Source organism: Aythya ferina, assembly GCF_964211825.1.
Source record: "Aythya ferina genome assembly, chromosome: 2".
Lineage (NCBI taxonomy): Eukaryota > Metazoa > Chordata > Aves > Anseriformes > Anatidae > Aythya > Aythya ferina.
The window spans coordinates 125822195-125836012 of record NC_140297.1 but is presented as its reverse complement, the minus strand read 5'-3'; the positions used below and the strand labels follow the sequence as shown (position 1 = coordinate 125836012).

At 34.3% G+C, this 13818-nt stretch overlaps 1 protein-coding gene across 4 annotated transcripts in view; it reads right to left on the bottom strand.

Moving 5' to 3' along the window:
• Positions 1-505: 505 nt before the first annotated feature.
• Positions 506-13818, bottom strand: part of LOC311433186 (uncharacterized protein C8orf34 homolog) — a 170267-nt gene continuing 156954 nt past the window's right edge. For 2 of the 4 annotated variants that reach the window (XM_084512073.1, XM_084512076.1), the window contains 2 exons: positions 12637-12730; positions 4516-4652 (listed from right to left, as the gene is read on the bottom strand). In XM_084512073.1, the coding sequence (XP_084368199.1) occupies positions 4609-4652; positions 12637-12730 (138 nt within the window). In that variant the 3' untranslated portion in view covers positions 4516-4608. Of the gene's footprint in view, positions 1526-3819; positions 4488-4515; positions 4653-12636; positions 12731-13818 lie in introns of those variants that run through there. The other 2 variants (XM_084512074.1, XM_084512075.1) reach the window with 2 other exon arrangements.

The window sequence follows — 13818 nt, the reverse complement described above, 5'->3', positions numbered from 1 at the left end:
AGGAAGGGAGGAAAGAAAGAAACAGGGAAACCTACTTTATACTTTTCATTAGTGTCAAGGTAAAATATTACATGCAGGCCACAAAGGACGAATACAACCCTTGAAAAGGAGATACTATTTCTACAAGAATGCTTTACTACAAAAAATGACTAAATATAACTTATCAATGATACTATATTCTCCCACATGCAAATGATTCTTCAGGTATATTGGAAATAAACACAGCATAATCGATTTTCATTACTGATGACAAATTAGTAAACCCCATCCTGCAATGAACTCAAGGGACTATTCCCGTGTGTTTCCAGTATGTGAAAAATTTTACACAAAGGAAGTCTATGCTATGATGATACATATAAGAGCAAGCACATGCAGCACAGCGGTATCTTCCATTTTACTTGCTTATGACCAAGACAGACCATACTCTCTACGTGCTAGCACTGACTGTATGTGAGAAAGGAAAAAAGTTCACACTATGGAACTTTCATGACAGAGAATTCACTTTTATTTGTTAAACAAAGAGATGGTTTGTCATACTCTTTTTTTTTTTTCATAGTTGCAAGCAATTTCATTATATCATTATGTCTAAGATACAGGAACCAAGCATACACAATCGAAGACAAAGGAAACTGAAAACATACTGGACAGAATTAACAGATAAATGAAATCAGTAAATGCAACTGCCACGTCCCTTAATTTGATGTCTGTGCAAAAGCATCTAAATTTCCTAGCACACAGCATACACCAGTTAGCCTATTTTAAATAGCAAATTTGTTTCAGTAATCCATATGGGTAAATAATATTTAATCATATATATATGAAAGTCCTTTAAGTGCTTTATTTTTGCATGCATGCTCCACTTGTTATTGATATGTTCCTTTTTTTTAACAGTCTTCATTTGTTTTAAAGATCAAAGTAGATACACTCCATACAAAGCTATGTGACACAGGCAACACCTGTTTCTGCTCCCTGCACACACACTCTTTCACTCACCCCCTCTTCTGACCTCTCTCTGCAGGTGACTATGAGCAAACAGCTAGTCCTCTGTGAGAACTGAATGGGACATACATATTGGCAGATGTGGGTGAATACTTTCATGTTTGTTAATCTAAAAAAGAGTAAAGCTTACAAAAATATAAGGAGTAGAAAACCTTAGACAAGTTAAAATACATAAAATCTCTACGTAAAGTTTATTTGGTCAGGCAGAGTTTAGTTTATCAAATGTCAATCCAAAATAACAGGGGTAAAAACTAAACAAAAACATTATAGTAACTTTATACTAAAAGGCAACAGTTACCCTTCTTTCCTAAGGCCACTGTACCACCATATGTAATGCACCACTCTGACTCAGTGCATTACAGCATCCACATATCAGAGTGGTTCCACTTATGTACTGCTGATACTAGAAAAATAACTTTATTTAAAATTATGTATAAGCTAAAGCATTTTTTTCAGGTGTAGTTTTGATCACCGTAATTTTGTTTTAATTAAATTGTTCTTCAACAATCCCACTGATTTCACAAACCTGTGAAATCAAAAAGAAAACACAGAAGTTAGGGCTAAAATTTAATGTACACCAAAATATGATAAAAGAGAAATCTAATCCTTCATTGTGTTTGCATTTTGTAAAAGTTTTCCATAATGCTGACTTCACAGTTAAATAAACAATTTGGATCAATATTTTGATGAATCTTGATTCTTTTTCATTACTAAAATATTCAGAAGTGAACCAGAGCCTCTTAAGTTACATTATTTGTTCCAATTATTCAGTGATTTGGAGGGTTTTGCTTTGTAAAAATAATACTAACTGCAAAATTGAGTAATGTTGAAAAATGCATTAAACAGAATAGGTGACTGTAATAGGTAAATATAATGAATCAGATAAGCTGAGATAGTAATGTTTTCATTTATGATTGTATTCAGGTTTAAAACCTTCCCCAAAGCAAAATGGAAATTTAGCTTTTACAAATATTCACTCATGCAGATGGAAATAGATTGTTTTGCAAATGTTGCTGACTGTAAAGCACCCCTCTCCCCAAATGTTTGTAAAAATAGAGTAATGATATAACTGTACCTATTACATGGATCCACTTGGAAAACTATTACATAGTTTAATTACATTTAATTACATAGCTGAATGCATAAAGTTACCTTAGAAGCCTTCAACTTGTCATCTTTAAACACTGAAGGAAATCGGGCATAGCAACTTCACATTTTTTCACTTTTTTTTTTTTTTTTTTTGAATATATAAATATGCAACTTTCCTTTGGGAGATTAAAAACATTTTGCAGGAAACAAACTATTATCTCTAGGTAACCAACAAAGTACAATTGGAACAAGATCTTTAAGTTTCATTTTGCCAGGTGATAAGCTTGGATTTTATATTACATACTGTACTGATATTCAACATAGCAAGGCACATACCATGAAAACCTTTGCATCAAAAGCAAACAAACACATGAAGCAAAAACAAAACAAGCAAAAAACAGCAACAAAACAGAAGAACTAAAGCCTGGGAAATCTTAGCAACATTTCTTACCCTTTATTAACCTTATATATATTTTTTCATCACTTATGTTTAATGTTTAACAACTGTTTTCCTTGGAGACACTTCATTTAGCAGAGTTACAAGCATTGTCACAGTTTGGTCTTTAAGTAACAAATTTGTCTTAAGGGTGGAAAAAGAAAAGCAAATGTATATAAGCCTGTTTCACTTGCAAATTCTTCTCATGACTGTTATCTGCAAAAACTACAGAGACTGTGGTCTTCTTAGCTGCAGAAGGAAATGGGATGCTAGCCAAAAAATATATTCCATGTTACCCTATATACATTATAGAATTCTTGACTGATGAGAAATTAAATTTATTCGGCTGACATGAGATAGAGGAGTCAGGCTGGAGATGCAAGAGATGGACACCCTGAGGATGTCCATTCAGTGTAGCTTTATCAGTCCCCTAGCAAGACAGATCTCTATCTACCCTCTGAAGTCCCTTTGTTTTTCCTATGTGCTATAGCTTAGACTATACTTCCTCACTTTTATGTAGCTGGAGTTAGGTGAGATGGGTCACACCCTGACAGGCTGATTTTTCCAATATCAAAAAGAATGACAATGATTTAGAAGTGGTTAATATAAGCAGCAAGCCACTGATTTACTTGAGTAACATAACTGAAAACATTACAGCCATCTTAAAGTTAATGAAATCACAGCAGAAAGAAATGCAGAGAGACATCAGAATTGGGGCCTACACTTGTGACACATTTTAGAAACATTAACTGGTGATTTCTCATAGCTTTGCTGTCAGTTATCACATTTCATCATCGCACTTCAAAGATCAGGGAAATGAGACACAGAGAACATAAGCATTCCCCAAATCCTGCTGTAACACTTAGGCTGGTATTACACATTGCCAAACAAGATTTAACCAAAATGAACAGAAGTCACACATCAAGGATCAACCTTCCTCTTTTCTTTCCCCTATTCTCTACATTCATGGACCTGCTCTCTGACAGCTCAAGAACAGTCAATTATGAGTTCATTACAAAATCTTAACCTTTTCCATCAGAGTTTTTGCTACTTGAACTTGAAATCCTTCCTCTTCATGATAAAAGAGCAAATTATACAGTTTTGGCTTAGAATGAATCTCAGCCTTGTAAAACACATTTACAGCAATTAGATAATAAGGAGTGTTAATATTTTTTAGAGCAGAAGAATACATGGATTAAAAAAAAACAAAAACCAACCAACCAAAAAAAAAAAAAAAAACCACAAAACACAACAACACAAGAAACACACTTTCATAGATCTTTCACCTCCTGGTCATTTTTGTACCCTGGGATTAGTCAATCATCCTACTTTTTTTCTGTTTTCTGCAGCAATCTGATCCCATCTGCTGAATCCATCAGTCAGCTGTGGAGACAAGAGCCTTTCAAGGCCTTATTTAATGCAAAAGGATGTTCTCCCTGCTTGCTGTTCCCTGGGTGTTGCACTTCATGGAGTCATTTTCATTCAAGAAAATTGAGTGAAAAGTAGGTGTAGAACATGTCCAATATGTTTTGGTAATACTTCATGGCTACTTTGTGCTCTTTCTGTCCTGTTGTAAATGACTACACAAGGCACCGGTGAAAGAGGAATGGGGTCTACATCTCTTAACAATAGCTGTGACAATTAAATGGAATAAAAAGTACACACTGGTTTGCAGCAAGATCTTCTTGGCTTGTAGTGAAAACACTCAGCCAGTATGGCAAATAAAGGAATCCAGAAAGGCATGAAAAAATGAGATCATCAGCACAATTCCTAGCTCTTTCCAATACTCTGTAATATGAAGGACAACAAATGGCCAGTTCCTTCCAGCTGGAAAGTCTTCAGAGTAGTCCTCAAGTCGAACAGTTCATTGATACGCCCTTCTAAGCCAGATGCAGTTCCATAGGATGACTTCGTACCTCATAGTTTTCATAGTGTTATAACCATTTGAGTCTTCACTAGAACCCTGTGGGTATTTTTGTGAGCATTTTTTTTTGGTTGAAATGTCAGTGGAAGCATATTCAGCTCACCACTGTCAGACTCTCAGATATTGTCCATAGCTCCTCCTGATTCACGCAGCTCATATGTCAGGGCAGCCACAGGGCTGAGCCACAACACAGGACTGAATTATCTGAGTAAAGATATTCTATTTTTGCTAAATGATATTTCAACCAGATCAGTTCTTTGTTCGTTGCATTCCTTTACTAAGAGCTATATTTAATTTATGTTCACTCAACAAAACAGGTGTTTTGGAAAAGCAAAGTCTAAAAGTCTATCAACCTGATATAGTCAAAACCCAATAAAGTGACTTAATTAAAGTTCCTTCATCAACATGCAGCAAATTAGACTGCACTCCCATTAAAAGTTTACATTTCTTTTCAGTAATGGCTAGCCTTATTAACTGTCTGCCAGTGATTATTCAGCAAAACCAACAGTTTATTTTATTCTCCAAAATTTTTTCACTAATGTTAGAGAAAGAGCTTTACTTTCCTAGCAATTATTATTTTGATTTTGACCTTTTAGACTAATCTTCTAACAGAATGATATTAAACAGGCTGTGTTTCAAAACATATACTTCTTTATGATTCAAATACAAGTTCTGCTCAATATATGTAGCTGCTATATCAATACACAGCTAAAAAAGTATTTTTATTGTAATGTATGTAAATTAATATTTGTCTGTATTCTTATTTTGGAACACAATTTTAATAAAGTTCAGTACGGATTTGGAGTGATGAGCAGGAATAATTATCTATTAATTTACCTATACATCTATCCAAAGTTGTTTATACAAGACATAGAACTCTGTGTAATATAAAAATTTGGACAATTTTTTTTCCTAAAAGCTCAGAATCCCACTTGTCAATGTTTTTGAAGTAAAACAAAAATAAAACAAAACAAAACAAAAATAAAAAGCAAAGTATTTATAGAACTATATGATGTACATTTTCATTTAATACCATTCACAAAATTAAAAATTTCAAAGTACAAATTATGTTCATGGTATTTACAGACTTGTATGACTGTGTAGAGCAAAATAAAGTATTAATAGCATTACATTGATTGTAATTATTATGGTCAATATTAATCTGAACTCTTACATTTTCTGTTTTATATTTTTGAATCATTAAGGACAGCCCTTACTTCAAAGACTAAATGATAATAATAAAAACAACTCAGGGAACCTTTGTTGTTTAAAATCATTAGGGGGAAGGGGAAAATAAAATAAAATAAAATAAAATAAAATAAAATCACAAAAATGTGTATACATGTAAATGCAGTTATGCACATTTTTAAGTGTTTGTAAGAAAATATATTTTTAATCTGTAAAGAAAAAGGGGTTTTTGTTTGTTTGTAATAGCGTGATGTCAACCAGCTACTGTTGGGAGGACTGAGAAATACCTTGAGTGTGTGAAAACTCAAATATAAGGCAGTTTTTGAAGAAATTAAAGCAGCACAAATGTACACTCATGATCATTAACTCCTGCTCACCTTTATTGATGCCTAACATGCAGTGTCCAGGAAGGTAACCAAAATTACACATCCAGACTGTTCTCCATGAGAATTAAAAAGTCTGTTCACAGGCATCAAGAAAAAAAGTTCCAGCTGTGATCATCTAGTCTGATCACTCACATACCTGCATACTGTCTACAGAATTTCCAACTACACTAACATCTATCATTTAGAAAGCCCTGTCGCCACATGTTGATGACTCCAACTTCATTGCCTCCCTTAAATTTTGGTTACAATGATTAGGGCTTCTGGCTGCTAAGACACAGTATTAATTTCCTCCATCACAGTTTGAAGAGTTAAATCTTTCTTACTTAAATATCTATTTACAGATATTATCTCCTAGGTTCCTAGTTGAATGCCTTTAGGTGAGGCAAACTTCTAATAGGTTTTCCCAAACCCTGAGTCATGTTTTATCACCTTCTGTAATCTCTCAAGTAATTCCAATCTTTAATGCAATCCAAACTGTGGATTTTAGGTGATACTATTTTGAGTAATTGCTTTGTTACTTAGCTTTTTAGACATTCAAGGAGTGATCTACCCTTTTTTACTACAGCATTATGCTGAGAGCTCACTCTCATTTGTGATCATCCTAAATCCATTAGGTCACTGCCTTCCAGGACAAAGCTTCATTATTCTGCAGCAGAGACAGATATATTTCTCTGGAGCCAGATATATTTTATTTGGTTCAAATATATTTCATCTGGTTATAATAAAGTGCATTTTACTGGAATGTGGCCATTATATCAGGGGATTCATATCATTTAATAACTTCAACTTCTCCTTCCCACTGGTTATCTAAACCTATCAGGCACTAATGAGCCCCATTCATCTACATCTTCCCATTAGAAACTCTATGTTTTGATTCCTCGGTAAGCCAGCTTTTAATTTACCTAATGTGTGTCCTGATAATTCTCTATGTCATTTTTAAAAATTACAGTGTCATCTTTTATAACGTTAAATGTATTTGGCAATCTAAGTTTACCATAATAATGCAAGTTGCATAAAAATATATAGTTGAGTTTGGAACCTGTTCTGAAAAAAAAAGCTTTTTGCACTGAAATAAAAGATTTTTTTTTCTCACTACAATGGAAAATTTCTCCTTCCCCTCAAATGTTTAGTTCAATGGGAACTTTTCCAAGATTAAACCAAATATTAGATAGTAGAAACAAACTGACATGAACTAAGGCCATAACAGCACATTCAATTAAATTAGGAACCTTGCGTCTGATTCCAACTGTCCCAAGCTGCATTTGAACTCTCCCCTAACTTTTCGAGAGTGATGTAACTACTGGTTGAAATAAAGTCAATCTTTACTTTATTTCACTATCTATAAATAACTGAATACAAGTAGAAAAAGTTCCAGGCTAGAAAATTGTTTTCTCTCTCATTTTCAGATTCCAAAAGCTGAAATGGTTAAGCTTCAGCTATGAAATGGTTAAGCTTCAGCTATGGGTGTTGCAAGACATCTAGCTATCCAACAGGCCTGAAGAAATTCTATTTAAAGGAAATCAATCCTGACTGGTATTCCGCTTCCGAAACAGACCTGGAACTGTCTAGAAAATTTTGGAAAACGACTCATAAACCAAGCACACAAAACCTTCATGGCACTCCATAGGAAGGCTATATGGGATGGGGCGATAAAACATGCTGACATTTTAAAATTGTAGTTTATATTACCACCTTTGAGATATTTGGTGGAAGAAATATACCAGTAAGTTTCTCCAAAAGAATGTGGAATCTCAAATTAAAGTTTCCCAGAAGCTGAACACAGATTCACTTCCAGGACAAGAAAAAAGTTCTTTGCTGTGAATTTACTAACCACTGGGAGAAGTCTCCAACTATACATATTACATATGTTCTTATTAACCAGGCATGTAATTAACTAATACATTTGTTATGTCATATATCTAGTGTACTTGTTTGAGAAAAAGTCCTAGCCTCGCCTTATCCACTGAAAATTTTCAGTGCTTCAGTACTGCTTCAGAGCAGAATACAAACACAAACAGCTGAATTTGACTGACAGGAATGTGTGTTAATATCATAAAGGTGTCAATCAACTGTTTCTGCTTTAAGCCTGGTTGATTCTGTTACTCTTACTCATACTGAGTGGTATCTGGCTCTAGTAAGAGGAAACTTTCACATCAGTCAGATTCCAGCAGCAAAATTCTCCTTTTTATCAACTCTGATCAAGCAGTTTTCCAAGTCTTGGGACTACCTATTTTCATAACTTATTAAGAAAAATAACCATTCAGATGTATGGATTTGTTCATCATAAGGAATTTTACCCACAGTCAATAATTGTAAAGTTTGCAATTTTACTGGAACATGGCATGAATTTCCTGATTCTACAAAAAAACTTTCATTTTGGGGCCTTTTTCTTAGGCAGACATTTGTGCAGAATGGGAAATGAATGTTTTACTCAATACTTGTTGAAGTCATTGGTAGAATGCCTTTGACTTCAGTGTTTCAAGACCAGTATGAGAATGAATGGGGTGGAAATAACAATTTATTTTTTTTTTCCCAACAATCAGCTTTTACTTGTTAGCAGTTGACTTTCCACTGCAAAAACTTAGTAGACAGTTTGCAGATGCATAGTGGTTAAATGTTTAATTTCTTGCCACAGATCAGTAGGTGAGAGTACAAGACTTGTATCCAGTCATCTGAGCTAGAAATGAGTATCTACTGTTCCTGTTGGAAAGTAGAAATTAGGGTGAATTGATAGTAAGTAGCCAACCACTTACCATGCCAATGATTACGCAACTGACATGCCTTAACAACACCAGGTCAAGAAATGTGTGTATACACACATGCACGCACACACAAATATGTATATATTTAATATGGATTGACCCATTATCAAGTTCCATAACAGCCTAATTTATTTACCTATTGTGCACATCTGCCAAATGGACTGACTGTCAGTGTATGAATCTTCTTTGTCCAGGGCTCTTGAGCCTGGGAAAATCTGCTTTGAGGGTTACTTCTTGACTTACTCAAGAAAGCAGACTCAGGCCCTTGGGCAGCAAGTCCTTTCCAGGACTACAGATAGTAGGTCAAATTACAGCAAAAGACTGCCTTTGTCCTTTCAAGGTTCTTGGAAGCTGGTGATGCATTAGAATTTCTCAACCAGCAATATTTCTAGGGCCTGTTCCCAAGGGAAAATTCAAGCTGACTCTTGCCAGTTCCTTGAAACTTCACATAAAAGCTGTCTGAAAAATGCTCTGGTGATTGTAGATGCAGCTCTTCTGTTTCCTTGCATCAGTACCCCGTAAAGAAGAAAACTGATGAGAGTTCTTTGGCAAAAGTAAACTGAAGCATTGTGAAAGTGGTAAATATTTTCTCCAGATCCCTTCTCTTTCCAAGAATGATCTTTATGCATCCTCTGAAAACTCTCTGCAGAGAATCAGCACACAAGCAAACTACTAAAGGTAACAATGGGGAAGTGTCCAGAGTGACATCTAAGGAAGAAAACATGAGTCCCTTTCTACAGTTTTTTTTAATGACACTAAAATCACAGAACAGCCACAAATCCTTGATTTTGGATCGTATTGCCTTGATATTTTTCACTCCTCTTTGCTCAGTATGTACAGAATATCAAAGAATAACACATCTAGCAGGCAGAAGAGATTTCCTTATTAAATAACAGAAGTACTTAAATTGTGTGTTGGTTCCTATTTTTTAATCACAACATTTATATTACAAGGGCAAAAAATACACACCTATCTCTCTTTCTGACATATGTCTGCAAACATAATTAAGCACAAAAAGATGAAGGAGAGGGTATGATAAAAAATGGCAATATTTCTTACAATGTTTTTCATTCCTTCTTTAACATAAATCTTTTTAGCTGTAATCATTCATATTCTTTTATATGAGTACCTATTTGATTTCAAATTTTCTTATAATTCATATGAAATTTTAAGAATGATTGACTTCCAGTTATCTTTGGATCTTACTGACAAGGATAATTTTTTAAGATGCTGTTAGAGAGCCTAAAGGATTTAGAAAGTAAAGTCTGATTTTTATGAATTGAGACCCTAGATCTCATTTCCATAAGACAAGGTGGGTGCTGTTGTACCTGTTTTGCAAATTATGCTTATGGGGAGATTTTGAAATGCCAAAGTGATTCAAATCTTTTCAATTATCATTTATTGGCTTTGAAAGTAGCCTCTTTAAATACCTGAATATGAGTTCATTTGAAAGTGGTACTCTCCCTCCTCCCCCTCCCCAAATTTTTCATCCTTTTCCTTGTAGAACACTAACCACAAGGTATTAATTTAAAAGAACCCAAGGTGACTCAAATATCTTCTCTTTTTGCATTGTTTTTCCACTACCAAAAACTAGCTTTACACCTGGCTGCTATTATCTCAAAGTAGTCAAAGAATGTGGTAAATATTATCCACATGTAATTTATTAAAAGCTGAGTCAAAGAACAGGTGCTGCTATTGTAAAGATTAATTTTGTAGCTCTTCTGCTAAGACTCATAAATTATGAACTCCTGGGCCCCTCAACACTAAATCACATGCACCCAACATCCACACAGATTTATTAACTTGAGAGTGAAAAATGATGCACAATCTTGCCAGCTGCTCTGCCTGCAAGCACTGGCATCAGCAAGTATGCCAAGCCTCTCCCTGACACCCCACTTTACAACTGGGAACTGCCAGCTTCTCTTTGCCAGCATTGGCAGTTCTGCACTTTCTGCTTGCCTATGTCACTAGCATACCCCCTCAGATAGGCAAGGTAGTATTGTTATTTTCAATAACGTTAATCGTATTAGATTTCAGATACATGAATTATTGCTCTGATAAACATCCTTGTTCTACTACTTTAGTTATGTTAGTAGAAAGACCAACCAACTAGAAATGATGCAGCAGTTAACCATGCAGACATACAGTCTCAGAGGAGTAGATTACCGCTGCAGATCTCTCTTTGCTAAAGAAACTGTAATTTACAGTTACCTTATTTCCCTTCTTTATTCTTGGTGCCCTCAGATCCAGAAAAAACAAACATTATTACTCAGACAAGTATAATCTCTATTGATCTGAAGACAGGACTGATATTTTTTAATACTGTAACCTATAATCTGCTATTCTCTCACACTTGGCAATGGTAACTATCTCCCAGAATTCTTGAAATCTTATAGCACAGGATCTTGGATGCTCAGAAATGCCCTCACCCACACAATTCAGGTACAGCAGCTTCAAGTAAACACTTGCTGCACATCTGATGTGCCCTGAAGCATCCGTCTCCCTATCACATACTTAGAACCAGTCCATGTACGTGCAGCCAGTCCTGTAAATGTTGGTGGGATTGTAAATTCATTAGAGAAAAATACAGAGGAAAATTCATGTCCAAAGATAGGGCAGGTACCAAACAGGCTCTCCCTTTGGCCACTTATGCTTCAGCCCTAGTGGTAGGTTCAGATTTAAGCAAAACCAGAGTTACCAACTTTGGACTAAAATCAGATGAATACATAAAACTTCATTTCAACACTGCTAGTGTTAAAAAAATAGCTCATGTCCTTCAGTATCTCAGTATGTAAACTGAAACTTCAGAGTCAAACCTTGGGCTATTTATGGATTTGTGAAACTGCTATATGAATAGAAAAAATCTTTTTGAAGTGGCATAATTTTAAAATATGCCCTGTTTATCTGGCCTGATTATCATTAACCATGAATCCCATACACAACTGTTTGACTCCATGATGAGATTGTCTTTTTCTTATTTTAAGGAATGTTTAAGGAATTTTTAGTCACACATATTAAGTTTTCTAAATATGCTGATTAAATCACCTGTTCTTTTTAAGTATATCATGTATGGAAATAGTTTGTATGTTCACCCTTACAGATCATAAAACAACTGCAAAATAAAAAGAAAATGTGAAAAACATTTAATTTTTCCAGCAATATTATTTACAGGTACCTTGTAGTCAGATACAACTTGCTACAGTTTGAAAGTATTGTGATTTATAGTGTGCTACTTGTTGTTACTTGTTCTCTCAGTTAGGTTATGATCCTGCTGACCTTTACTTTCATGATTAGATAACTGCTTCAAAGAGTGTAGGAAATTAAGGATTACTTGTGTGATTGAGAACAATTTTTTTTTTTCTTACAGAGGAATTCAGAAGAATGCAGACAAACCAGAAATAATGAGGAAAAAGGTTCTACCTTTTAGAGCTGCTGAGTTTCTATGTGTGTGTGTGGTTTTTTTGTTTTGTTTTGTTTTGTTTTGTTTTTTGCTTTTTTTCAGGTCAATACAGATTTACTACACAAAGCATCTATTTCAACTTCATGCTATTTCTCTGGAACAACTACTTTAACACATCAGTACAAATTGTTTCACTTAGCTGGGTAAACTGGTCTGTGATCATTTTGTCAATGCTCAGTGACTGTAGGAAAGTTTATGGAAATTAATCATATAAAGCTCAGCCATTAAATAAATGAGTAATTGCTACTTATGAGAAAATCTCTGAACAAGCATTACTCCTTTGCAGGACTTGGTAAGACGTAAAAGGGAAGTTAAAAGTTTTATTTATTTATTTATTTATTTATTTATTTATTTATTTTGACATATTATCATCACCTAACAAGTATACTTACATTTGTCTTGGTCAGCTTCCACTCCTTCACTTTCTGTGTCACTCGGCAATATCCAAGGCTGATGAGTAAGCTGAAGCTGTTGTAAGAATTCATCCTGCCACAAACAGATCTATTTTAGATAAAGTGACACAGAATGACAGAATGGTACTACATAAATGAAGATTGTAGCAAACACTCTAGTTTGAATTAACTAGAGAGGAAAAGCCCTTGAATTAAAAAATAAATAAAAAATTCTTTCTCTGAAATAAAAGCAGAATGTAGAGAGTATACAAATTCCCTAGATTTTTTTTTTTTTTTAATATAATTCTTGTTTATTTGTCTGTTTATTCTGGAAAAAAAAAAATAATCTTTATTTATGAATCTACTATGGCCATAGATAGATAGATAGATAGATAGATAAATGCTCATCTTAGAAATACAGTGACACAGAATAAAATCTTAATGCAGATATTCTATCTGTCCCTACAGTTTTTGGACCATGCTTAGACATGTCATGAATCATTTGCTTAAACAAGACTTTGATATGTCAGAATTTTCACTGTTTTCAATCCCATAAGAATGAGGACCTGCAACCTGATATAGAACCTATAGTTTTATTGGAGAAAGTCTAGGAAGGAAAAATGCTATGGAAACTTTCGTCTCCAAGATACCATAAAACTCTAAGCATCAAAATACAAATGTTATACATGGTTAATAATCCATATCCAGCTGAATACATGCTTTTTAAAAATGTTTTACAATCATCTCCTTTTTACATGATGTATATATGTATGTATATAAAAATATTTTTCCGTAGACACATATTCATGTAAGCATGTACACACATGTAAAATACTATGACAGATTCCTTTGCAATATTGAAGGTAAGAGATGAGAGTGGAATGCATTGTTTCATTCCAACAGTAGTTCAGACATGCAAGTTGAGTCTCCAAAAGTTAACTCAAACATCAGCCAGATATCATAAAATTACTGGCCAGATTCTCATAAGCACCTAACAGAAAAGGGGACTACCAGCCCTGTCTCATTTTACACCTGTTGAAAATCAGAATCTACTTACTCAAAGTATTCAAGAATCTATGTATTCATAGCGCCCAACAATACGTTTATTGGTAGGTCATCTGGTTTAAAAATATAAACTAGGTTTGTTTTACTCAGTTCTTGGAAACTGAAGACTGTTCAATC